This window comes from Danio rerio, chromosome 14 (assembly GCF_049306965.1).
Source record: "Danio rerio strain Tuebingen ecotype United States chromosome 14, GRCz12tu, whole genome shotgun sequence".
Taxonomy (NCBI): domain Eukaryota; kingdom Metazoa; phylum Chordata; class Actinopteri; order Cypriniformes; family Danionidae; genus Danio; species Danio rerio.
The window spans coordinates 3,033,289-3,060,175 of NC_133189.1; the positions used below are offsets into that span (position 1 = coordinate 3,033,289).

Here is a 26,887-nt window from a genome sequence, read left to right on the forward strand (position 1 = left end):
TTTTCAAGAAGAAAATATATTATCAGACATACTGTGAAAATTTCCTGAATCTGTTAAACATCATTTGGGAAATACTTTAAAAAGAAACAAAAAATTGAAAGGGGGGCTAATAATTCTGACTTTAAGGGTCTCATTCTATTTCTTAACGCATTACACTAAACAACAGAGCCTAATTTCGATCTAAAACTAGCTAGTGCATTTCCAAAATAGTTATCAAGGGTAAAATATTGCAATATGTTTATGAATTATCAATTGTATTTTGTTGTCTTTTACATCAGATCCTTCGATTAAACAAATAACCTTAATCAGTCATGATATACAGTAACCTATAATTAATCTTTAACAGAAATCATGACAAAAAGATCATCACTGTGTTTTACTGCACATTATATTTTAATAATGATTATGCGAATAATCTAATAATGATGATGATTAATATACTTTTGTGTTTATAAAATGGTTACAAATAAATTGTTATGTTGTGCCTTAAACAGCTCTTCAAAACTGCTTAAATAAATGTGCATGCTAAATTAATATCTTACAGTATTTCAGAACTTTGTTTACGATGAATGTAATTGTGTAGTTTGGCGTTTTCAGCGTTGACTAATCTAAACGCTTCTGATTGGCTGCTGCATTCATAAACTCAACAGAAGTGTGTGTTATTGGTTGTAAGTCTAAGCCATACCTGAAGAGGATAACAACGAATAGCTTTAAAAATGTATATATACATTTATAAAAACATTTATATACATTTCTTTTAAACATTACCAGCTAATCATAATTCGGTTGACGCATTTAAAGTCCTTACCTTATATGACGGTTTTAATGCTAGTAATGTATGACGAATAGTTTTTGGTTCGAGCAGGCCAACATGGCGCGTTTCCGCTAGTGATGAGCTCAGAGCTGTTTTTACAATGAGTTCACTTCAGAAAAATTCCCGAATAAGAGAAAAAGAAAGGAGGACTGGAGGTGAGGATGTGTGTGGTCTGTTGCCTGCAGGTGTTTGGGGTGGACGGGGTGAATTTTAGCGTGCACGTGGAGAACCAGACGCGCGCACGGGACGCCATGAGCCGGCGGCAGCACCGCGTCTACCAGCTCTACAGCCGCACCAGCGGGAAACACGTGCAGGTGCTCGGACGCAAAATCAGCGCCCGCGGAGACGACGGAGATAAATATGGTAACAACACACACACACACACACACACACACATACACATGCATAAGAAAGACCACACACACACCATAGAGGAAACAGGAAAAGAAGACAAAGACTCAACTACTGCTGATACAGTGATTTACAGACAGAGATAGATATAGGCAGACAGATACTCACCGGACACTTTATTAGGTACATCTAATAAATTTCTTTGGACTGTGGGGGAAATCAGAGCACCCGGAGGAAACCCACTTGAACACAGAGAGAACATGCCGACTCCACAAAGAAATGTCAACTCACCCAGCCGAGACTCAAACCAGTGACCTTCTTGCTATGAGGCGAGAGCGCTACCCTCTCCACTATCGCGTTGCCTGATATAAATATATCATACATTCTATTTCAATTGAAATATTATTTTATAGAGGGTGATGCAGTGGCGCAGTGGGTAGCACGTTCGCCTCACAGCAAGAAGGTTGCTGGTTCGAGCCCTGGCTGGGTCAGTTGGCATTTCAGTGGGAAGTTCTCCCTGTGTTAGCGTGGGTTTCCTACATGTGGAACAGGTGAATTAGGTATGCTAAAACTGACCGTAGTGTATATGTGTGAATGAGTGTGTATGGATGTTTCCCAGTGATGGGTTGCAGCTGAAAGAGCATCCGCTGTGTAAAACATATGCTTGGATAAGTTGGCGGTTGATTCCCCTGATTAATAAAGGGACTTATGCCGAGTTCAGACTGCATGATTTTCAAAGTAGTCGTGTCACAGATGTGTTCACACTGCATGACTATATGGGCTAGCGTTTCGTCGCTGCTTTGTTTACACTGCAAGATGGATCGGCGACAGGGACTTTCACATTGCATGACTTTACTATAGGAAGAATCGCCGACAACTTCGTCCAAACTACGTCTCACAGCCAAAAACACGTCGTATATCTTTTGTTATTAACTACATAATGAGAAAGAAGCCTTAAATGGGGTAGAACATGTACATATTTGCTCACCTGTGTTTAAAGTGAATTAGCCATTTCTCCTCAACGTTGATAATAAACTAATTTCTTTCTGTATGAAACGTCAAACAGACATGGTTGCTCCTGAGTCCTGTCAAACCTCCACTAGTTTTTCCTCCATTTCGTGGGTCCAAATAAACCGAAAATGAGCGCTTTTAACTTCTCCCCCAGCCTCCCGCTGGCCTGCAGCAGGTCTACACACACACACACACACACACCAGTGTTGCCAGATTGGAGATGTCAAAGTATCGTACCAGAACCTCAAAATGATCGTATTTGGAGGAAAATTATCGTACACGAGTCAAACTGAGAGTATACAGATTTTATCTAGACACATAGCGTTTTGACACGAGCAAATTACCACAATACGTTAAAAAAAACTAGGTACCTTAATGGGAAGGTTCAAACTCCACCTCTGAGTTGCCGTCATTGAATGTGGCATGTTGTCAGATGTTGAGGGATTTATTTTCTGAGGTTTTGTTTTGACGAGACTAACTTTGTAAAAAAACATGTTCACAAGACCCATTTGAATGGGGAAAAACGAGAACATCAAGGGAAAACTCTCGTCCCTCTCACCTTCCTTTACAGCACGAATTGTTTTAACATTATTGCTTAAAACACAGGTGTCAAACTCAGTTCCAAAAGGGCCGCAGCTCTGCACGGTTTAGTTCCAACCCTAATCAAACACACCTGATCAAACTAATTGAGTCCTTCCAGCCTGATCTCACGAGAAAACGTAAGTATTTTACGTTTTGCCAGTTTAGTGGCTAATTCGTATGAATTCGTACGATTTCAGTCGTACGAAATGATACGATTTTAAAAAGGAGTCGTGGCACCTGACCCCACCCCTAACCCCAACCGTCATTGGGGGAAAAGCAAATCGTACTAAATTGTACGAATTAGATCATACGAATTCATACGAATTAGCCACTAAATGAAAAAGTTACGAATTGCCGTGAGATTGTGTTGGTCCTTCAGGCTTGTTTGAAACCTACAAGTAAGTGTGTTGGAGCAGGGTTGTAACTAAACTGTGCAGGGCTTCGGCCCTCCAGGAATTGAGTTTGACACCCCTTGCTTAAAAGATCGACCTCAAACTGAAAACTACTGACCTAACCACGGGCACGCGCAGCAGGAGCGTTAACTCGTGAGAGAGAGCCATTCTCTACGTTGATTGGCTGAGAAGAGGCAACGTAAGATGAGGTAGAAAACGTGCCTAACTCCACCTACTCCTAACAGACAGTACAGAAAAGATGCAGCTAGATCAATAAGTAAAGAAGCCCGAAGATTACAGTGAAGTTACTTTTAAATGCCATAAAATTCTGAAATTATCGTACATTATAGGATTTTTCTTATTATTGATCGTACATCGTACAGAGGTCGAAATTATCGTACAAATACGATAATTATCGTACGTCTGGCAACACTAACACACACACACACAAGTGAATGCTGCTCTCTCATTGGCTGTAGGCGATGGCTGATGTTTCAATTAACACGGCATGATTTGAATCGCCGACAGCTCCAGATATTCAGCACGCCAAATATCTCGCAGGCATCGGCGACTCATCGGCGATTCTCTCAGATCGCGTCTTTGATCGTTCATACTGTGTGATTGTCACTCACGTCCACGAGCAGCGATTTACCTGTGATTTCAGGCATTTGTCGGCGATTTCTCAAAACTTGTCGGCGAGCCAAAATCGGGGCTAAAATCACGCAGTCTGAACTAGGCATAAGCCGAAAAGTGAATGAATGTTATTTTATATTTACTTATAGATTGATTGATTTGTATGCAAATGTGTCCATCAGGCACCCTGACCTCTAGATATCAGTAGCGGTTAGTGAAAACCCTGTCGGTGAAGCGCTGACCTTCTCCCCATCTGTCTACTCATCCATTCATCTCTCCATCCATCCCCCTCTCCTCTTCTGAATGGCCTCGGATGTGTTTTAGAAGCACACAATCAATCGACATGCAAGTTGAAAGCAGATATCTGTGTTCAGATAGGCTCATTTTATTCATGAAGGAGAATTAAAGCGATTAAGCCGAAAAGAAAATGAATTAATGTTATTTAATATTTACTTATAGATTGATTGATTGATTGATTTGTATGCAAATGTGTCCATCAGGCACACAGTAAATCTGTGTTTGTACCATAAGAAAATTATAGATGTATCAATGTTCCCAAACATTATTAGTTGTATAATAATATATAGAGCACATATGATCTTTAACATAAATGTATTTGCAGAGGCTGGATTGAAACACACCTTTTCTCCACAGCACATGAAATAATGTGACTTTTAGGAATAATTTTATTTATCAAAATTCAAAAATTTGCTAAAGATATTGCACAGATTCCACCCTACTGCCCACATAGGAAAAGTAGACAATAGCCCCTTTCACACATGCAGACCTTTCCGGAAAATTGCCGGCAATTTTCCGGAAAGGTTGTATGTGTGAACAGGTCCTTTTTGAAAATACCGGTAAATTCGTTCTAGCTATTTTCCGGAAAGAGAAGTTGTAACATTACCGGCAATTTGCCGGAATGCTGCGCTGTGTGAATGCAGAAGGAAGATTGCCGTAATAAGCGCGTGCACGTCTAGAACGTGCTGACGTGAGACGTCTGCTTTAGCCAATCACAACAGTCAGACGCATTTACGTCCGCGCGGTTTATGAGGATAAAAGCCTTTGAATATTTTTCCAGACACATTTAGCTGCTAGAAGTTAGTCAGATCACGTTTATATGTTCTTCTTAATGCCACCTGTGTAAATAATCATCGATGACATGCTTATGATAAGCCGTTGTTTGTTTACCTTCAAGCTTTGCGTGTGCCTGTGATACAGCCTATGAGCGCCTGCACACGCTCATATTATGAACATCTCGACATGCGAAAGTGATCCTGCGAAAGTTGTTCACAATATTGATCATCCACAGAGTTTGTAATTTAGTCAAATGTTTACAAACACAAGCGCAGCCGTTTAAAGCTCATTTGTGGTGAATGATGTCAGAATTTACCGGTATTTTGGAATGGATGTGTGAATGCTCTTTTCCGGAAAATTTCCGTAACGTCCTCGCCTGTGTGAACAGCGCTTTTTTTAATATACCGGTAAAGTCGTTCCGGAAATTTTCCACATATTTACCGGTATCACTGTGTGAAAGGGGCTAATGTAAATAGAGACAGAACTGCAAACTCGTGTGCAAAGCTGACACTGTTTATCAAAGCACTTTCTCTTTCTGGGCTTTTTAAAGAAGAGTTAAACATGGGAATGCCTCTAATTAAATTTTTCTTCTGCCCCAAAAGTAATACCATTCTTTCTTTTGAACTGTAATGGCCCTCAGCAACAGAATGATTTCTTATTCTTATTTAACAGACAATTAAAACAACACAGATGTATAACATTTTACATGACACTGTTTCTTTTCCCGGGCGGCGCAGTGGGTAGCACGTTCGACTCACAGCAAGAAGGTCGCTGGGTCGCTGGTTCGAGCTTCGGCTCAGTTGGCGTTTCTGTGTGGAGTTTGCATGTTCTCCCTGCATGAGTTTCCTCCGGGTGCTCCGGTTTCCCCCACAGTCCAAAGACATGCGGTACAGGTGAATTGGGTAGGCTAAATTTTACGTAGTGTATGAGTGTGTGTGAATGTGTGTGTGTGGATGTTTCCCAGAGATGGGTTGCAGCTGGAAGGGCATCCACTGCGTAAAAACTTAATTCCGCTGTGGCGACCCCAGATTAATAAAGGGATTAAGCCGACAAGAAATGTTTCTTTACCCCACTTTTGGCGCTCATCAGTAAGAATGATTAATAAATCCATATGAAACAGTCCCTTAAATGTCATGTCTCGCTTTCAGTTTCGGCCTTTGACGCGTTTTGCACTCACACTACAAGCGTACCGCGCTCAGGCGTACCTCTTCCAACTGGGCCAGGGCCGGCCAAGTGAACCGTGCCTGAGCCCGATTCAGAGCACTCACACTTCTCAAATGATCCGGGAAACGGGCCTGGACACGGTTCGGATAGCATAGTGTGAGTAGGCCCTAAGTGCATAAGTACATAGTGTATAGTGTGCTATTTGGACGCAGCTAGTGTTTACACGGCGCAAAAGCGCGCTTGTAGGGGAGTGACGTGGAGCCAATCTGCAAATCACAGCACATCATGTTAACTGACCAATCAGAGCCTCTTTTGGGCGGGCCTTTCAGAGGAACTAGGAAATCTGACAGCTGTTTTCATGTTAGCTTAGAAGCTGTATGTATTCAGAGTAAGATATATGAAAAAATAACATGATTTTCTACAAATAAAGCATGAGCACACATTGCGTTGCACCTTAAACACAACCATACCTTAAAAATACAGTGGCCCACCCCTTTAAAAACACTGTTTTGTTCAATTAAATCTAACGCAGCAAATACATCACCTAAAGATACGTTAAAGTAGATTGTAATTAATCATCATTTTTATTATATTCTCCACTGCATTCAATTAAACCCAAGATAATAATACAAATGCACAAAACTCTAGCGTTTATATTAAGTGAATAAACGCCCTCAATGTGATCTTGGCCTGTTTTGTGCGATTCGCCTCTATTAATCTGTCATCGTGGAAATATTGTTTCCGAAAAGCTTGCATGTTTTGGCGATGGACTCTCCTCATCAGGAAATGAAGGAGATAAAGAGGGAAGGACGGGCGATGGAAAGGGGGTGAGGATGAATGTATTTACACAGCGAGGCAGGGATGTCTGGATGAGCAGAGATTGGAGGACCACAAAGAGCTTATTGATCTCTGTGACCCCTGCGCTCAGAAAGGTCACGCAGGAGCCATTTCAGCGCTTTAACTGCCATATCCTGAAACACTTACACACACACACACACACACACAGGGGTTGAATGACCTCAGAGGAGGCTGACGGTGAACTATAAAACGATAAAAGCAGTGACAACCAATTGCTAAGGCTTTTTTTCACTGATCATGCTTCCGCTGTCATCTCTGAAGAGTACTGCAGTGTGTTTTACAAAGAAAAGGGCATTTTAATCTTGAAATTTCATCAATAAAGTGCATTACTTGCCATTTCTGAATTAAATTTGGTAATATTCAGTGTGAAAATGCAACCCAAGCTCTTATGAAAACGTACGTTTCTGAAGACCGCTATTTACGTGGCCGGAGGTACATATGGCCGCATTTCGTTTTTTCAAGCGAATGCTATGTAGTGTGACGCCGCTCCTCTTTGCGCTTGCCGGCTGGGCTGACGGCTTGACTCCTCCATGTGGAGGGCTTTCCCACCACAACTAGTTTGTCCGGTTAACATGTCGTGTTACGTGTTACGAGCCGGCTGAAGAAGAGCGGTTCCAGAAATCAAGTAAGACGAAAGACAGAATCCAAAAAATAAAGCGAACGAGTTCGTAACGGGGCGAGAATTCAGTGAAATCCGAAAACATGGTCAAAATCGGACGAGGGCTTTTAATTTTCTGCACGGCTTATGTAAATTGTCACTTGGGTTTAGGGAAGAAGGAGGAGGATGGCCGGGTCGGCCGATTGGCCGGCCGCCCAGTCAACCGTTCAATCATTCAGGCAGTCGGGAAGATGATTGCTCGACAGCGGCCTCTAGCGGCTTTTTACGTGAGAACAGCTTGGGCGCGAGAGTCGTTCGAGGTGCGAAAAAGTGCGCACCGTGGCGGATTCGCAGAAACTAAAACTGCACAAATACGTATCTCCCGAGACAAATTTTGCAGTCTCCAGAAACGTTTGCGGGGCTTCGTTTCCAGAATGAGCTTGGGTTGTGAAAATGGCTTCAGCCAACACGGTGGCCGAGTGGTTAGCACTAACGCCTCACAGCAAGAAGGTCACTGGTTCGAGTCCCCGCTGGATCAGTTGACATTTCTGTGTGGAGTTTACATGTTCTCCGCATGATGGCGTGGGTTTCCTTTCGGGTGCTCCGGTTTCCCCCACAGTCCAAACACATGCGCTATAGGGGAATTGGATGAGTTTATGGATATTTGTGTGTGATATTGTAAAATGTACATATCTGAGTAACGTCTGTCCATCTGTGTCTCTTCACAAGCCCAGCTCGTAGTGGAGGCAGACACGTTCGGCAGCCAGGTGCGAATCCGAGGGAAGGAGACCAACTTTTACCTGTGTATGAACCGCAAAGGAAAACTCGTAGGCAAGGTGAACCTCACTGCACACACACACACACACACCTGTGCTTTTATTTTACAGTAAATATCTAAACACTCTTTAGAATAATGGTCTATTGGTAATGTACTAACTAACTAGGGTTGGGTACCGAAACCCGGTGCCATAATACCTTTGTAACCGGTATGCACCAGGCCGAATCAGCATATGAATTTCGGTGCCTAATTCCGGTGCCACTGGTGCTGCGACAAGAACGTAAAAGCAAGTCGACGGCTGTCCACGGCGCTCAGAGCACGACACAGAGCACCATCTGAATAGTTTCATTTGAAATAACATGTGAATGTGCGTGTCTGGTGTGTGATACTTTCAACTGTTGCGTGCGCGCAGTGCCGCGGCTCAGAGCGGCGCATCCACTGTGTGACGCCCTTAAAAAACATCGAGGGGTGCATCAAAGGCACACATAAGTACACGTTGTGTCACACCATCTCTAAATATTTAATTCTAAACAGCTTTGAGGGATAAGGATGCCAGCGATGTTACTCGTTTGTTCTTGTCGCTTATAGAAGGCAAAGCGCGCAGTACGGCGCATGCAGTGAGCGACTTCCTTCATCAACACGCATGATGACATTCATCTAATTTACTTAAACTAAACATTCTAAAGTGTGGCTGTATTTTACAAGCAAGGATTCTGACACACCAACATGCAGCCAGTGCTTTAGAAAAGTTGCGTGTACTGGGGGAAACACGTCAAACTTATGAAATGTGAGGGCTCATGGAATCAACTTAAAGGTGAGGAATGGACTGTGTTTGACAGCTTGCGCCATCACTTTCAGTGAGTACGCTTACATGGACACCAATACTCTGATTTTAACATGATTAGACTCTACCACGTAAACAGGGATTTTTGATGATCTTAAAGGACCACAGACACAAACTGGGGAGGAAACATTTATAGGCCTATAGGGATTTATAGGGATCTGTGTGCTATAACATGTAGAATCATGAATGTAGCATTCAAAAAGCAGCTCATGTAAACACCTGACTCATATTATTGTCTTATTCAGATTAAGGCAAATCATTAGATCACTGATGTCCATGTAAAAGTAGTCACAAGCCTCAAACCCAGAACAAAGGTGTTCCCTGAATTTGATGACAGCCTGTCCGCAGGTTAGTAGTAAGCTAATGTAATGTTAATAGTATTATGTAAATTTTGCATTCAGGCAAACAAACAAATGATTATAAGAAATATATATATATGCAATTCAAGTATATATAAAAAAAGAATTGGTGTTAACTTATTATAAAAATATGTTTATATTGTTCAATTATAATGATTCAAATATTTTTGTCGAATAATTTTGTGGCTAAAAGGCACCGGAACCATTTTAAAAGTATCGATTTAGCACCATCGAAATAACCCTAAACCATACCCAACCCTATTACTGACATTAACCAAGTATGAATAATTTTATAAAGCATTTACTAATCATAGTTCAACATGAAGGGGTGGCATAGTGGCTCAGTGGTTAGGTTGCTGGTTCGAGTCCCAGCTTGCTCAGTTGCACTTCTGTGTGAAAAATGCTTTTCTTGCTTAGATTTTTTGTCTTGTTTCTAGTCATAATATCTAAAATTTCTTATATTAAGAAGCATTTTCTAGACAAGCAAAACATATTGTCTTGTTTCGAGAAATAATATGCCAATATTAAGTGAGTTTTTCCTTAAAACAAACAAAATAATCTGCCAATGGGGTAAGCAAATTATTCATTATTTTTATTAAATTATTATTTTTTTCCTTGCACGTAGGACTATTTTACTTACCTAATTGGCAAATTATTTTGCTTGTTTTAAGGAAAAACTCACTTAATATTGGCATATTATTTCTGAAAACAAGACAATATGTTTTGCCTGTCTAAAAAATTCTTCTTGACTTAGGAATTTTTAGATATTTAGACTAGAAACAAGACAAAAAAATCTAAGTAAGAAAAGCATTTTTTGCAGTGCATGTTTACTAATGTTGGCGTGGGTTTTCTTCGGGTGCTTCGGTTTCCCCAACAGTCCAAACACATGCGCTATAGGGAAATTGAATACGCTAAATTGTTCATAGTGTGTGTGTGTGTGTGTGTGTGAATGTGAGAGTGTATGGGTGTTTCCCAGTACTGGGTTGTGGCTGGAAGGGCATCTGCTGTGTAAAACACATGCTGAAATAATTTGCAAACTCCACACAGAAATGCCAACTGACCCAGCCGGGACTCAAACCAGCGACCTTCTTGCTGTGAGGTGACAGTGTTAACCACTGAGCCACCGTGCTGCCTAAAATGCAATTATACACATTAACAGGGTATATCATAAGTGTATCATGAGCAAAAAGGTTGAGAAGCATTAATACAGATGACCTCAACGCTAACAATATCTGTTAGCCTTTCAGAAGCATTGGCCATATATGTTAATGTTGTAGCTAACACGTTCGTCTCCATGTGCTCATTTGTGTCTCCTAGAAGGCCAGCAACCGTAGCGCCGACTGCGTCTTCATAGAGAAGGTTCTGGAAAACAACTACACCGCGCTAATGTCTGCGCGCTACACAGGATGGTACGTGGGCTTCACCAAAAGAGGGCGTCCTCGCCGCGGGCCGCACACGCTTCCCAACCAGCAGGACGTCCACTTCATGAAGCGCTTCCCGCCTGGAGAACAGCCGGACCTGACGCCGTTTCGCTTCACTACAGTCAGCAAGCGGAGCAAAAAAGTCCGCGCAGCGCGACCACGCTAACAGCGTGGACATCCCAATGCTAACGTTTACAGGATGAAGCGGGATTAGAAACTCAAGCAGGACCGTCCCATCTTCCTTTAACAGACAATGAGGGTTGCATGACTTTTTATTCCACTGGGTTGGAGCTACAACCATAGTACTAAATACTAGCTAATTTCCAGCAGAGCTGTGGTTTTTTTACGACAGCTCTCTCTTCTCTGATATGGAGATGACTAACCAAAGCAGACACAAGCGAAACAGCCGGCCCAGACCCGGGGCGGAGGATGAATAACCCAAAACACGAGCACAGCGGCCTGTGGATGCAGAGCGGCCTGAGATTTGGACGTGATCCCGCTTGAGGGAGAGCAGCAGATATACCTGAAACAGACACTGAGAGTGGAGAAACTAATGACAGAGAGGCCAAAAATGAAGATTCAGGGATGCGGTGCTCACCTCGTGTCAACTGAACTTTCACCAAACAGTTCATAGTGAAGGTGTCGATGTAGCTTTTGGAGGAACCAGAAACGCTTTGATTGCTGTTGCTGTAATACATTCATTCAGGCAAGATGGTCTATGCAACAGCTTTGTGTGAGGAAAAGACACAATTGAAGTAATTTTTTTAATAATAATAACAAAGAAGATGATGATGATTAATAGTAATAATAACAATAATATTAATAATTAGTGATGGGTCATTATTGAACAAATCTTCAATATGACTCAGGAACTACGAGTCCTCTCAGGGAGTGATTCGTTCATCCGCGCGTGCGCACATTTGTGCAGGTGGTATCGTTCATTTCAAGTCTTTTGAGTCGTTTATGGCGGAAAGGCAGTAGCCAATCATTTGGTTTAGAGCCAGAAAAAGAATTCCCTGCTGAAAAAAACAGCTTAAACCAGCCTAGGCTGGTTTAAACCAGTCTTAGCTGGTTAGGCTGGGAGATGACCAGCTAAAACCAGCTTGACCAGCCTAGCCAGGCTGGGAGCCCAGCCAAAACCAGCTATGTCCAGCTTAAACCAGGCTGGTCAAGCTGGTTTTAGCTGGATTTAGCTGATCATTTTCCAGCCTGACCAGCTAAGACCAGGCTGGAAATGGCTGGAAACCAGCCCAAAAATGGCCAAAACCCCTCTAAAACCAGCCTGGGCGACCAGCTAAAACCATCCAACCAGCCTAGGCTGGTTTAAGCTGGATTTTTCAGCAGGGTTGAACCATTCACCTCTCGAGTCCTCTATCAGGTTTGAGTCATTCATTCCTCACGGGCCGATCATATGCGTTTAGAGCTGGAAAAAGAATTGAACCGTTCATCTCTCGAGTCCTCGGGTTTGATCATTCTGTCACGTGATGAACGAACGACTCAAGAACCAGACGAAAAAAGAAAAAGAATGAATGAATGATAATAATAATAATTATTATCACTGTCGCCTAATAATTATAATTATTCTTATTAGGCGACAGTTATTAGCTAAATTGGCTGTAGTTTATGAGTGTGTGAGTGTGTATGTATGAGAGTGTATGGGTGTTTTACAGTGTTGGGTTGTGGCTGGAAGGGCATACGATGTGTATAACATATGACAGAATAGTTGGTGGTTCATTCTGTTGTGGCGACCTCTGATAAGTAAAGGGACTGCCGAAAAGAAAATGAATTAATTAATTAATAATAATAATAATTATTATTATTATTATTACTTTTCCCAGGGATGGGTTGCGGCTGGAAGAGCATCCGCTGCGTAAAAACTTGCTGGATAAGTTGGCGGTTCATTCCGCTGTGGTGACCCCGGATTAATAAAGGGACTAAGCTGACAAGAAAATGAATGAATGAATTATTATTACTATTGGGTGACACAGTCATTAGTTAAATTGGCCGTAGTGTATGAGTGTGTGTGTGAATGCAAGCGTGTATGGTTATTTCACTGAAGCTTATCTGCTGCGTAAAATATATAATAGTTAGCGGTTCATTCTGCTGTGGCGACCTCTAATAATTAATGGGACTAAGCTGAAGGAAAATTAATAAATTATTATTATTATTATGATCAAAATTATTATTATTATCATCATCATTATTTTGTTTGAGGAATGATTTGGAATAAACACAGTCAAAATGCTTAAATCATAAACGTAAACACAGCTGAATAATCATAAGCTGATTTTGGAAAATAAAAGGGTGACATTTTCAGCTGATGCCGCTTTAATTTCATACTTTGCCAATGTTTGTGTTGGCACTTGAACTGTCACTATGAACTGTGGAAAACAGGAACATGAGAGTGAGTAAATGAGGACTGAACATTCATTTTTGGCTGAACTTTTCCTTTAAGCTAATGAACGAATCGAATGAATGAATGAATCAAATAAATGAATGAACAAATGAGTGAATGAATGAATAAATGTATGAATGAATGTATGAATGAATGAATGAAATGAAATGCTGAATAAGTGTGTGTGTTTGAGTGTGTGTTTGTCATGACGCATTTCAGGTTGCATTAAAGACCATGAGGGATATAATCATGTGACTTATAGTGAAAGATGGCCATTGCTGGATGGACAGAATCTACCAGAACTGGAATGTAAGAGACAATAATGAGGAAACTCATTTAAAGCTGCACCAAATACAAACGAACAGACCAAAGACAAGCGGCGGGATTGAGTCTCCACAAAAACAACACGACGAGCAACGTTCCTGTTTGGACGACAAGTGGAGGAATGCTGCTACTGGAAATATAACGGGAACCAAAGTCTTATACCAGCTTATTAAAGGGGAAAAAACAGTACAAAACTTTTTTTCTAAATATAAATATAAAAATATATATAAATATATATGAAGATTAATGCTGACTAAGTGATATTACTTTGACTGCTACTATCATTGTTGTTACTATAAAAGAATTTCACTTATTTATTTTATCTCTGTGTATGGCAAAATCCTTTCCCAAGCCAGTAAACTCTACAGAAACGTGTCCGTGTTTCAAAACATACATGTTGTGAGAGTCATCATTATAAGCAGACAGCGAGTCGACACCCTTATGAGTCAGTATTACCTCTTTATTAACCTGGTTAGTGATGCATCTTGTGACCATAACCAGAAGTGTTTTTAAAACTCACATCAGCATAGGAATGACTCCTCAAGTACTGGTATTTGCTGAAAAGAGGTGTGTGTTGCTTTAAGAGATATGACTTAGCCTGATGGATGATAAAACACTGAGAGATCCAAACCATGTGCACAAACTAGAATATGGAACATTGCTAAGCAGTGCTGAAGACCTCCCTGAGCATCCTAGCAACCTTAAAGCAATGTATAAATATTTAACAAATCACATAGCAACACCCTAACAACCACCCCAAACATTCTAGCAACCTCAAAGCAATGTGGAAAACTTTAGCAACCACATAGCAACACCCTAGCAACCACCCTGAGCATTCTAGCAACCTTAAAGCAATGTGTACATATTTAGCAAATCACATAGCAACACCCTAGCAACCACCCCAAACAATCTAGCAACCTCAAAGCAATGTGGAAAACTTTAGCAACCACATAGCAACACCCTAGCAACCACCCTGAGCATTCTAGCAACCTCAAAGCAAGGTAGAAAAGTTTAGCAACCACGTAGCAACAACCTAGCAACCACCCTGGACATTCTAGTAAACCTAAAGCAACGTGCAAATCTTTACCAACCATATAGCAACACCCTAGCAACGGCCCTGAACGTTCTAGCAACCTCAAAGCAATGTGGCAAACTTTATCAACCATATAGCAACACCCTAGCAACCACCCAAACATTCTAGCAACCATAAAGCAATGTGGAAAACATTAGCAACCATATAACAACACCCTAGCAACCCCCCCCCCCCAAACATTCTAGCAATCTCAAAGCAATGTGTAAATCTTTAGCAACCATATAGCAACACCCTAGCAACAGCCCTGAATGTTCTAGCAACCTCAAAGCAATGTGGCAAACTTCATCAACCACATAGCAACAACCTAGCAACCATCCAAACATTCTTGCAACCAGAAAGCAATATGGAAAACATTAGCAACCATATAACAACACCCTAGCAACCACCCTGAGCATTCTAGCAACCTCAAAGCAATTTGGCAAACTTTAATAACCATATAGAAACAGCATAGAAACCACCCTGAGCATTCTAGCAACCTCAAAGCAGTGGCAAACTTTATCAACCATATAGCAACACCCTAGCAACCATCCTGGATATTCTAGCAACCTTAAAGGAGGAATGTGTACAATTTTACTAACCATATAGCAACACCCTAGCAACCACCCTGAACATGTTAGGAACCTCAAAGCAATGTGTACATATGTAGCAACCACATAGCAACACCCTAGTAACCACCTGGACATACTAGCAACCTCAAAGCAATATGGCAAACTTTAGAAAATTTGGAAAAAAATTTTCAACCACATAGCAACACCCTAGTAACCACCCTGAACAGTCTAGAAACCTTAAAGCAATGTGTACATATTTAGCAGTCACATAGCAACACCCTAGTTTTTCTTGAAATTTTATTTTACATTTCTTCTGTTCTGATTGCTTGTTGTTGTTTTTTATTGAGTCGACATGTTGATTTTCTATATTACTTTGCTTAATTCTGATTCTGACCAAAAAAAGTCTTAATTATTAGTGAAATTAGATGAAATTTTGTGGAGGTTTTTTAAGTAATTTCTTGTGAATTCTGACTTTTTTCCCCTTCAGAATTGTAATATTTTAATTATAATTTGATTTTATTATTATTAATTACAATATTATTATTTATCTTTGTATAGCACATTTAAAACATAATTCTAATTGTGCTACAGAAGTAAAAACAGCTTTGTATAAAAGTGAAACAATTATTTAATTAAATAGATAAAAAATTCAATAGGGGGTGCCACAGTGGTCACCTCAATAATAATAATAATAATAATAATAATTGCTTACATTTATATAGCAGTTTTCTGGACACTTAAAGCGCTTTTACACTTTAGAGTCTCTAACGCAACAGCAACAGCAGCCATATTGCACCAGACCGCACACCACACATCAGCTGATTGGTGAAGAGAAGCTAATTATGATATGGGGATGGTTAGGCAAATTTGGCCAGGATGCCGGGGTTAAACCCCTACTCTTTTTCGAAGAACATCCTGGGATTTTAAATGACCACAGAAAGTCCTGGGTTTCGTCTCAAAAGTCGGCGCTCACTGAGCAGTATAGAGTCCCCTTCACTATACTGGGGCATTAGGATCCACACAGACGGCAGGTTGGGCTAGTCTAATAACACCACTTCCAACAGCATCCTAGCTTTCCCGTGTGTTCTCCCATCCAGGTATTGACTCTGCTTAGCTTCAGTGGGTGACCGTGTGAGAATTGCAGAGAGCTAGCTGTCAGTTCGAGTTCCTACCTGCCAACACTTCTGTTTTTCCTGGGAGTCTGCCGTATTTCAGACCAATCACCCGCAACCATCCCGATTTGTTATTACTTACGGAAAACTTCTGTAACCCCCCCGCCCCCTTTTTTTTTTTTTTTAGTACAGTCTGTAAACACCCCAAGGTCGACAACTTTGGTACAGTACCCGATTGCATCCTATCCCGGTTCTTAACAGTGTTATTCAGAGACGTCACCCCCGAAAATCTCCCCCCCCTCCCCCCACCAAGCACTATAGGTGAACTGGATAAACTTAATTGCCTGTAGTGTGTGAATGTGAAAGTGTATTAGTGTTTCCCAGTGCTGGGTTGCAGCTGGAAGGGCATCCGCTGTGTAAAACATGTGCTGGAATAGTTGGCGGTTCATTCCACGGTGGCAACCTCTGATAAATAAGAGATTAACCTGAAGAAAAATAAATTAATGAATAATAATAATATATAAATATTATTACAGTTTTTAAGTATTTAATATTATTTATACATTTATTATATAATTAGTTATGTTATTTATTTAATTGTATGGAAATTACAAAAGTAAAAATAAATAGATAAATATTTTAAAAGTATAATAATAATAATAATAGACAAAAAGTTCAGAATATGTAATACAGAAAAACATGATTTTTGTAAGTTATGAGTTAAATGAATAAATAAATTATTATTTTTTATATGAAATTAGAATTGCAAAAAAATTTAAAGTTCACAAATGATAATAAAAAATAAATAAACAAATAAATAAATATAAAATTTTAATAATAGCACAATATAGCATAAAATAATATAATACAATTATTATTACAGCATTCAAACATGATTTAATACAGAAAAAAAATATAAATTATTTAATATTATTTATTATATAATTATTTAAATTATTTTATGGAAATTAAAAAAAGTTTATGTTAGCGTGATCTAATACAGAACAAAATTTGTATCAAGTATTTAATATTATTTTTACATTTATTATATAATTAGTTATGTTATTTATTTAATTGTATGGAAATTACGAAAGTAAAAATAAATAGATAAATATTTGAAAAGTATAATAATGATAATAATAATAATTTTAATTATTGTTGTGCAAAACATGTGCTGGAATAGAAAACATCAAAAATTCACATTTTAAATTTACATACTTACATTAAAGCTGCATAAATAAATATGTTTCCAGCTATATTCCATGAAGGCCTGTTGCTTATATCTAAAACAGTCAACACACACACACACACACACACACTGCTGTCACCAACAACCTGTGATCCTGGCAGTCTCCGGGCCAGCTGAGTCAGCGGGAAAAGCAGAAGGATTGAGAGAGAAACAGACTGTTCTGGAGGCGAAGCGCTGGAAAGATTGCGCCGGCCAAACCCAGAGGAAGGTGTACGGTAATGCTGGAGGAGGAAAGAATGCTAAATATGTGCGTGAGAACACAGGGCTGACCTGAGACCTGCAGGAATTATGGGAAAAAAACATCTCCCACCGACCCACAGGAAACACACACACCCTCCATCACACACACACACACGGTATGCTCCAGCCAGACGCGCAGAGGTCACACTCACACATATTCATATACACCCTCGCCATGACACACAGCGAACACGTCTGACAGACAACAACACACCCTGCACCAGATGGACACACACACGGTATACATGCGGTCAATGACTGGAGAAAAACAGACATGGATGAATCACAGCGATAGTGCCAAGAACACTATTTCACACACACACACACACACACACACACACTCACACACATCAGAAAGCCAAATATTGTGCATAAACAAAACAGAAGTCTATTTTTAGGATCATATTAGGATACATTTTCTGCGTCTGATCTGCTTTTGAGACATTATAACCCTGTGCCCTATTCGCAACCTAAAAATTAACAATTCTAATTAGACTAAATGAATAAATTAATTATTAGCCGGCTGCTAGCCCCCTGCAATTATCACATGGTCGCCCACTGAAGCTCATCAGGGCTGCACCTGCTTAGTACCTGGATGGGAGACCACATGGGAAAGCTAGGATGCTGTTGGAAGTGGTGTTAGTGAGGCCAGCAGGGGGCGCTTAACCTGTGGTCTGTGTGTGTCCTAATGCCCCAGTATAGTGACGGGGACTCTATACTGCTCAGAGGGCACCGTCTTTCGGATGAGATGTTAAACTGAGGTGGTCATAAAAAATACCCTGATTTAACCTCGGTATCCTAGTCAAATTTGCCCTCTGTCCATCATGGCCTCCTAACCATCTCCATATTATAAGTGGCTTCATCACTCTGTCTCCTCTTCACCAATCAGCTGGTGTGTGGTGTGTGGTCTGGCACAATATGGCTGAAATCTTGTCATCCAGGTGGATGAGGAGATAATAATAATTATGAGATAATGATAATGATAATAATAATAGTTATTATTGTTATTATTATTATTACGATTATAAACATCCAATAAATTAAATATTTTCACTTCATAGAAAATTCAAATAAATTATTAAAAAATAAATATGAAAAAGATCAAGTATAATAATAATATATTAATATTATTTTTAGAATAGTAAGAAATTATTATTTTTTTTGTTGTTATTGCAGTATTCAGACATGATGTAATACAGAAAAATGTTTGTTTTTTTTAACTTTATTTTGTTATATTATTATATTTACTATGCAACTATAATGTCCATAGTGTATGAGTGTATACAGTATTTGTGTTTCCCAGTACTGGGTTGCAGCTGGAAGGGCATTTGCTGTGCAAAACATGTGCTGGAATAGTTGGCGGTTCATTCCACGGTGGCAACCTCTGATAAATAAGAGACTAACCTGATGAAAAATGAATGAATAATAATAATATATAAACATTATTACAGCACTCAAACGTGATCTAATACAGAACAAGATTTGTATCAAGTATTTAATATTATTTATACTTTTGTTATATAATTATTTGTTATTTATTAATTGTATGGAAATTACAAAAGTAAAAATAAATAGATAAATATTTTAAAAGTATAATAATAATAATAATAATAATAATAATAATAATAATAACTACAATAATAATAATAATAGACAAAAAGTTCAGAATATGTAATACAGAAAAACATGATTTTTGTAAGTTATGAGTTAAATGAATAAATTAAATTATTATTTTTTAAATATTTTTTTCATTTAATTTTTTTTTTTTTTAGAATTGCAAAAAAAAAATTAAAGTTCACAAATGATAATAAAAATAAATAAACAAATAAATAAAAATATTAAAGTCTAATAATGGTACAATATAGCATAAAATAATATAATACAATTATTATTACAGTATTCAAACATGATTTAATACAGAAAAAATATAGAAATTATTTAATATTATTTATTATATAATTATTTGTATTATTTTATGGAAATTTAAAAAAGTAAAAAAATTGAAACAAATTCAAAACAAAATATTTAAAACAATAATAACATTAATATTATTAATAATAATAATTAAAATTATTATATTAATATTATAACAAATATAATATTAATAATAATAATAATACTAATTATTATTATTATTATTATTATTATTATATTATAATTAATATTTAATAAATAATAATAATATAATAAATAATAATAACAATACTCAGACATGATATAATACAAATAAAGAGTTTTTTTTCCTCCTAATTTTAGTTATTATTAATGAATATTTGGAATAAATATGACAATCACAACTGCAAACATTACTTCATTTCTTCATGCACTGCTACAGTACATATAAATCCTGTTTTTTAACCTTTGATGTGGTGTGAAACACGACCTGGACATCTGTTCCTGCGACTCGCCCAAACACACACACACACACACACACACACACACACACACACACACACACACACACACACACACACACACACACACACACACACACACACACACACACACACACACACACTCTTCTGTAACATCCAGCCCTGAAAAAAATCACCAGACGGCCACTTTTACCACAGCGTTCAGACTGAATCCAGGTCATATTGCTCTGCAGTGAAAAACCGCAGCTCCATCACACACTTTTCAGCACAGAAACCACAACGCCACCGACACACCGCAGCCAGAGCCACAGTGTAAAACAACGACTTCTGACACACACAAACACACACACACTCTCAGCCCATGACAACACGCCGATAAAACGCGGCCTTTCTCATATGCATGTGGTTGAAATGGGCTGAATCGCCTTGCAGAAGTCCACATTCCCAGACAAACACTCCGCTGGCTGTAAAAGGCTGGAGGAATTGTTGGAAATGTGGGAAAGTCTCTCGAGGTTCGCCAGGAGCCGAGAAACAGGTGCAGAGCGGCAGGCCCACGTTCGGGATTGTTTGCGAATGCTGGGAAAAAAAGACATGTTTATGACATTCAGACCTTTCCTGAACCCGGCCCGAGCTGCTTTCTGCATTCCTCCCAAGAAAAAACGAATATCCTGATAATTAAATCAAAATAAGATCCTCATCATCTTTAAAGGGCACCTATTGTGCTGAAATCACTTTTATAAGGGGTTTAAACACAGCTGTGTGGCAGCAGTGTGTGAATATGACCAGCTTCATATTTAATTATTTATAATCACACTTCATCAACACTTTGACTGACATTCTTCCTTTGTACGTGTCATCAGAGGGGGAAAGCCCCGCCCACTAGTGACCATCTCTTTCTCATTAGTTTAGGACATTAGTCTTGTTTGTAAATCTATGCAGACACAAAGGCATTTGTAGCTCCGCCCTCTTCTGAAAAAGAACACAATCTCATTTGAATTTAAAGTGACAGTCACCAAAATGACTCAAGTAGGATCAAAGCCTATAAAAGGCAGATTCAAAGCCTTATAAAACTTTATCTGTGTGGTATTTTGAGGTGAAACTTCACACACACACACACACACATACTCTTGGGACATCAGAGATATAGATAAGATCTTGTAAAATGGAGCATAACAGGTCTTCTTTACCAAAAACAACCAACCCAGGCTCATTCTGGAAACGTAGCCCCGCGGACATATCTGGAGGCCACGAAATAGGAAGTACATATTTGTGCAGTTTTTGCTTTCGCGAATCCACGAAAGGCCGCTGTGCGTGCTTTTCCGCGTCTCGAACGCCTCTCGTGAGCGCGCGCCGTTCGGGCCCGCACTGTTTTCGCGCAAAAAGCCGACAGAGGCCGCTGTCGAGCGACCGTCTGTCCGACTGACTGAATGACGAACGGTTGACTTGGCGGCCGGCCAATCGGCCGACCCAGCCAACCTCCTTCTCCTTCTTCCTTCCTAAACCCAAGCAACGATTTACAAAAGCCGTGCAGAAAAAGAAAAGCCCTCGTCCGATTTTGACCGCGTTTTCAGATTTCACCGCATTCTCGCCCCGTTACGAACTCAATCGCTTTATTTAATGGATTCTGTTTTTTGTCTTACCTGATTTCTGGAACCGCTTTACCCCGGACTCGAACCCGGTCATCGAACGCGGCTGGCTACTCCTCCTCCGGGCCTCCGCTCCGCCGACGTAACATGACGAGCTAACCAGACAAACTGGTTGCGGCGGGAAAGCCCTCCACATGGAGAAGGTGAGCCGTCAGCCGGCAATTGCGAAGAGGAGCGGCGTCACACCGCCCCATAGCATTCGCTTGAAAAAACGAAATGCAGCCATACGTACCTCCGGCCATGTAAATCGCGGTCTCCAGAAACTTCCACGGGGCTACATTTTCAGAATGAGCTTGGGTTGAAAACAACAGCATTTGCATTAAAAGGGACACACACAAAATGTGTTTGACAAGCTATGATGACTGGTCGTTGTGTTGAGGTGATTATTTACAGACATAATCTGGCAATACCAAAGATTAATTTCACAAAATGTCCTTTTTAAGCGACACTACACTTAATGTGGCAAGACATTTTTTACTTAAAGTCCACATTTTTACTGAGATGGCAAGTCATTTTTACAAAAGTTAAGTTCATTCATTTTTTTGTCGGCTCAGTCCCTTTATTAATCCGGGGTCGCCACAGCGGAATGAACCGCCAACTTATCCAGCAAGTTTTACGCAGCGGATGCCCTTCCAGCCGCAACCCATCTCTGGGAAACATCCACACACACACATTCACACACACTCATACACTACGGACAATTTAGCCTACCCAATTCACCTGTACCGCATGTCTTTGGACTGTGGGGGTAAGCGGAGCACCCGGAGGAAACCCACGCGAAGGCAGGGAGAACATGCAAACTCCACACAGAAACGCCAACTGACCCGAGGTTCAAACCAGCAACCTTCTTGCTGTGAGGCGACAGCACTACCTACTGCGCCACTGCCTCGCCCAAAAGTGAAGTTTCACAAACTAATTTCGAGAGGAGCATGTGATATGATTGACCACAGCTGGTACTATCGGTAATCATAAGCTAGCCATTCGGATTATTCCAAATTTACCATTAACATACACTTTATTCCCTATCTTCGTTTGGGAGGAACCCCCCCTCTCATCCATCCCTTCTCCCTCCTCCTCATTTCTGGGAAAGGGCGACATGGCGACTCAGTGGCTAGCACTGCTGCTTCACAGCAAGAAGGTCGCTGGTTCAAGTCCTAGCTGGACCAGGCTGCATTTGTGACTACAGTTTAACGAAATGATGTTTATTGACATTTTAGTAGCTTGAAATATTATATTGTATAAATAATATTATAGAAAGAAATAAGTCTCTATAATAACAGAAAATACACTGGCAGTTTATTAAAGGGTTTTTGAAGAGTAATTCACAACACCAACCCAGACAATAAAGCACTTTATACTATTAAAAATGATAATAAAAGTCACTTTTTCAAACTTTTCAAGGTTAAAAGTTGTTGGTAGAAAGATAAAAGTCCTATAATGCAATTCAAAAGCAGAAACAAATAGGGAAAATAAAAACATGAATCACAAAAATACAACAACAACAAAACAAAACTGCTTATTCATGGATTTTTTTACAGTGTGTTACTGTTGTTATTATTTACAGACAAGAGCAGGTTGTTTTTAAGCAGACTTAGACTTCTTCTGGGCCTGCCTGTGCTAGTTTGCTCTCTCTCTCTGCACTGGTTATGAATTTTTCCAGTCTATTCTGGACGAGTTACACTTCTGCATTTAAACGCTCCCGTTTGCCAAGGAAAATCTATTGAGGACATATTAACATTTCCAAGCATAAGTCCACCCAGGGGTGAAGGTGGTTGGCAGGGTGTCTTGAGCTGAGCGTAACATGTTTTATCCAACTGGAACAACACTCGCAGCACCCAATCACACGTCAGAGATCTGTGCAATGTGACAAGCAGCCAGATCCAAGTATCAGACTAAGAAGAAAACTTTAATTAGGTTTATCCAACGAAAGCCCATTTTTGTTTGTTTGTTTGTTTTGGTTGTGAGGGGGTCTTAAAAAGACCTACTAAAAGAACGTCTAATCCTAAAACTAATAATATGAATACTACTAATACTAAACAAATACTAATAATATAAATGAATACTAATAATAAGAATACTACTAATACTAAAATACCAATAATAAAAATATTAATACTAATCGAATACTACTAAGAATACTAATACTTAATTAATACTACTAACAAGAATACCAATAATACTAATAGAATACTAATAACAAGAATACTACGAATACTAAAAAACTATTAATTCTAATAATAAGAATTCTAATACTTAAATAATACTACTAATAAGAATACTAATAATACTAATACTAAACGAATACTAATAATAAGAATACTACTAATACTAAACGAATACTAATAATAAGAATACTACTAATACTAAACGAATATTAATACCAATAAGATTACTAATACTAAATGAATACTAATACTAATAATAAACAAATACTACTACTAATACTACTACTAATACTACTAATAAAAGTACTAATTATACTGATACAAAACAAATACTAATAAAAGGAATACTACTAATACTAATACTAATACTTAACAAATACTAATAATAAAAATACTACTTATACTAATACTAAATTAATACTAATACTAATAATAAACAAATATTACTAATAAAAGTACTAATTATACTGATACTAAACAAATACTAATAAGAATACTACTAATACTAATAATTAAGAAATACTAATAATAAAAATACTACTTATACTAATACTAAATTAATACTAATACTAATAATAAACAAATATTACTAATAAAAGTACTAATTATACTTATACTAAACAAATACTAATAAGAATACTACTAATACTAATAATTAAGAAATACTAATAATAAAAATACTAATTATGCTAATACTAAATGAATACTAATAATAAGAATACTGATACTAAATTAATACTAATAAGAATACTACTAATACTAATACTAAACAAATACTAATAATTATTACTACTACTAGTTCATTGTTGCTCTTATAGTTGTGTAAATTGCTTTCTTGTCCTCATTTGTAAGTCGCTTTGAATAAAAGCGTCTGCTTAATGACTAAATCTAAATGTAATAAGTAAATTCTCTCGAACTGCAGACTAGTTTGCATAAATCTGCATTTGCAACCCAATCTTCTTCAATGATATGATGTAATGGAAAGTCTGTGTACATAAATGACTGAATTTAATTAATTAATTAATTAATTAATTATTGACTTACCCTAACATCATGCAAATCCGTAAGTATTAGGTCTTCTATGAATCATAAAAGAAGAAATTTTGAAGAATGTTGTTGATTGCTACTTTATTGTTGCTATATTTCCCAGATGATGTTTAAGAGAGCAAGGAAATTTTCACAGTATGTCTGATAATATTTTTTCTTCTGGAGAAAGTTTTATTTGTTTTATTTCGGCTAGAATAAAATAAGTTTTGATTTTTTTAAACACCATTTTAAGGACAAAATTATTAGCCACTTTAAGCTATATTTTTTTCGATTGTCTATGGAACTAACCATCGTTATACAATAACTTACCTAATTACCCTAACCAGTCTAATTAACCTAGTTTAGCCTTTAAATGTCACTTTAAGCTGTATAGAAGTGTCTTGAAAAATATCTAGTCAAATATTATATATATATATATATATATATATATATATATATATATATATATATATATATATATATATATGAATCCAAAAAGAACCAAAACATATCTATTATTTACTTTCTATTATTGATGGATTTTTTAAATGGTGTCTGTGGGGAGGAAAAAACTATTTAAAATGTACAAACAAATTCAGAAAAAAACACATAAAACAAATAATAAAAGAGGAAAGCCATCAAATAAATAAATAAATAAATCATCCATAAATGTACAAAAGACAATAAAAATAAATAAAGTCAAATAACTTGATAAAACCCCAAATATCCAGCATAATATTTTAGACATTAGGAATGATAATTTTCAATTAATTCTAGCTTCCTGCAATAAATGCTTTTGCAAAAAGAAAAGCTTTATTTTGTTTCAGGGAAATAAAATGCTGTGCAGAATCCTGGCCAACAGAGACTTTATTAAATATGTAAACATGGGGCTTTTCAGCATGTTTTTGACCATAAATTGATCTAAGCAGAAGCAAAACAAACTAAACCTCTTCAAACTTTGCAAAACAGAACAAAAAGACACTTAAACAACACCGCACTTGAATTGAGAGTGTTTAACGTACAAACCAAGACAAGACAAGATTTCTGGCAGGATCTTCTGTATTGGCTCGAGTCTGGATGAATCCACAGCCTCTGGCGGTCTGTCATCCGATTATTACCGACTCAATCGCGCTCTGAGCGGCGGCGGATTCGGGAGCGTCCGGGCTTGTTCAAGCTGGAGACTCTCCGTGGATCTACACTGACACCTAGCGCTCAGTCTGAACACTGCAATGACACCTAGAGGTTTTGTCAAGCAAAAGTACTTTTGAGAGGGTCACAGAGGAGTATACAAGCTCTGGGACAAACTGTTTCCTCATTAACAGACCGCTATGCTGCTTATTTGCGTCTCCTGTGAATCATCTCGACACCATCCAAGTGTCGTTAATTTCATTGGGGGTGAAGTTGTTTTATATTCGCACATCATCCTTAATAGCTATAATATCAGAAAAGTATTCATTGCAAATTCTAAATAGGGAAATCATATTTGCAGCCAAAGACTATCTAAATACAACATTGTTCACAGTCAATCAAACAGTGCTAATGTTGTTTTGAAGTCATACTTACAGGCGATTTTAGACCGAATTCTCAACGTAGCGTAATAAACAATATAAGGACCGCTAAAATTAACTAATGTCCAAATATAAAACCAACATTACCCTAATTTAAATAATATAGATTAACTTGTCCTACCTTATTGGAGAAGCAACAGCAGGTTAATCTGTTATTCGCGAATCTTTCTGCAGAGTAATCTCCTCAGGTGTTTGGATAACTACGCATTCAGAAGGGAATGTCCAAACAGGTCTTTAAATTCAAATTGTTGCTGCAGATGAAATATT

General features: G+C 38.4%; 1 protein-coding gene and 1 long non-coding RNA gene across 8 annotated transcripts in view; one reads left to right on the plus strand and one right to left on the minus strand.

The window, feature by feature from the left end:
* LOC137487557 (uncharacterized) overlaps nt 1-1,416 on the minus strand; it is a 38,513-nt gene extending 37,097 nt beyond the window's left edge. Inside the window, exon 1 of one of the 3 annotated variants that reach the window (XR_012390153.1) lies at nt 1,334-1,416. This is a non-coding gene — a long non-coding RNA (uncharacterized lncRNA). Of the gene's footprint in view, nt 1-808; nt 1,177-1,333 lie in introns of those variants that run through there. The other 2 variants (XR_011006160.2, XR_012390154.1) reach the window with 2 other exon arrangements.
* Nucleotides 1-11,660, plus strand: part of fgf18a (fibroblast growth factor 18a) — a 44,613-nt gene extending 32,953 nt beyond the window's left edge. Inside the window, exons 3-5 of one of the 5 annotated variants that reach the window (XM_021480985.3) lie at nt 1,000-1,177; nt 8,207-8,313; nt 10,779-11,660. In XM_021480985.3, the coding sequence (XP_021336660.2) occupies nt 1,000-1,177; nt 8,207-8,313; nt 10,779-11,045 (552 nt within the window). In that variant the 3' untranslated portion in view covers nt 11,046-11,660. 5 annotated transcript variants of the gene reach the window in all.
* Nucleotides 11,661-26,887: the final 15,227 nt, after the last annotated feature.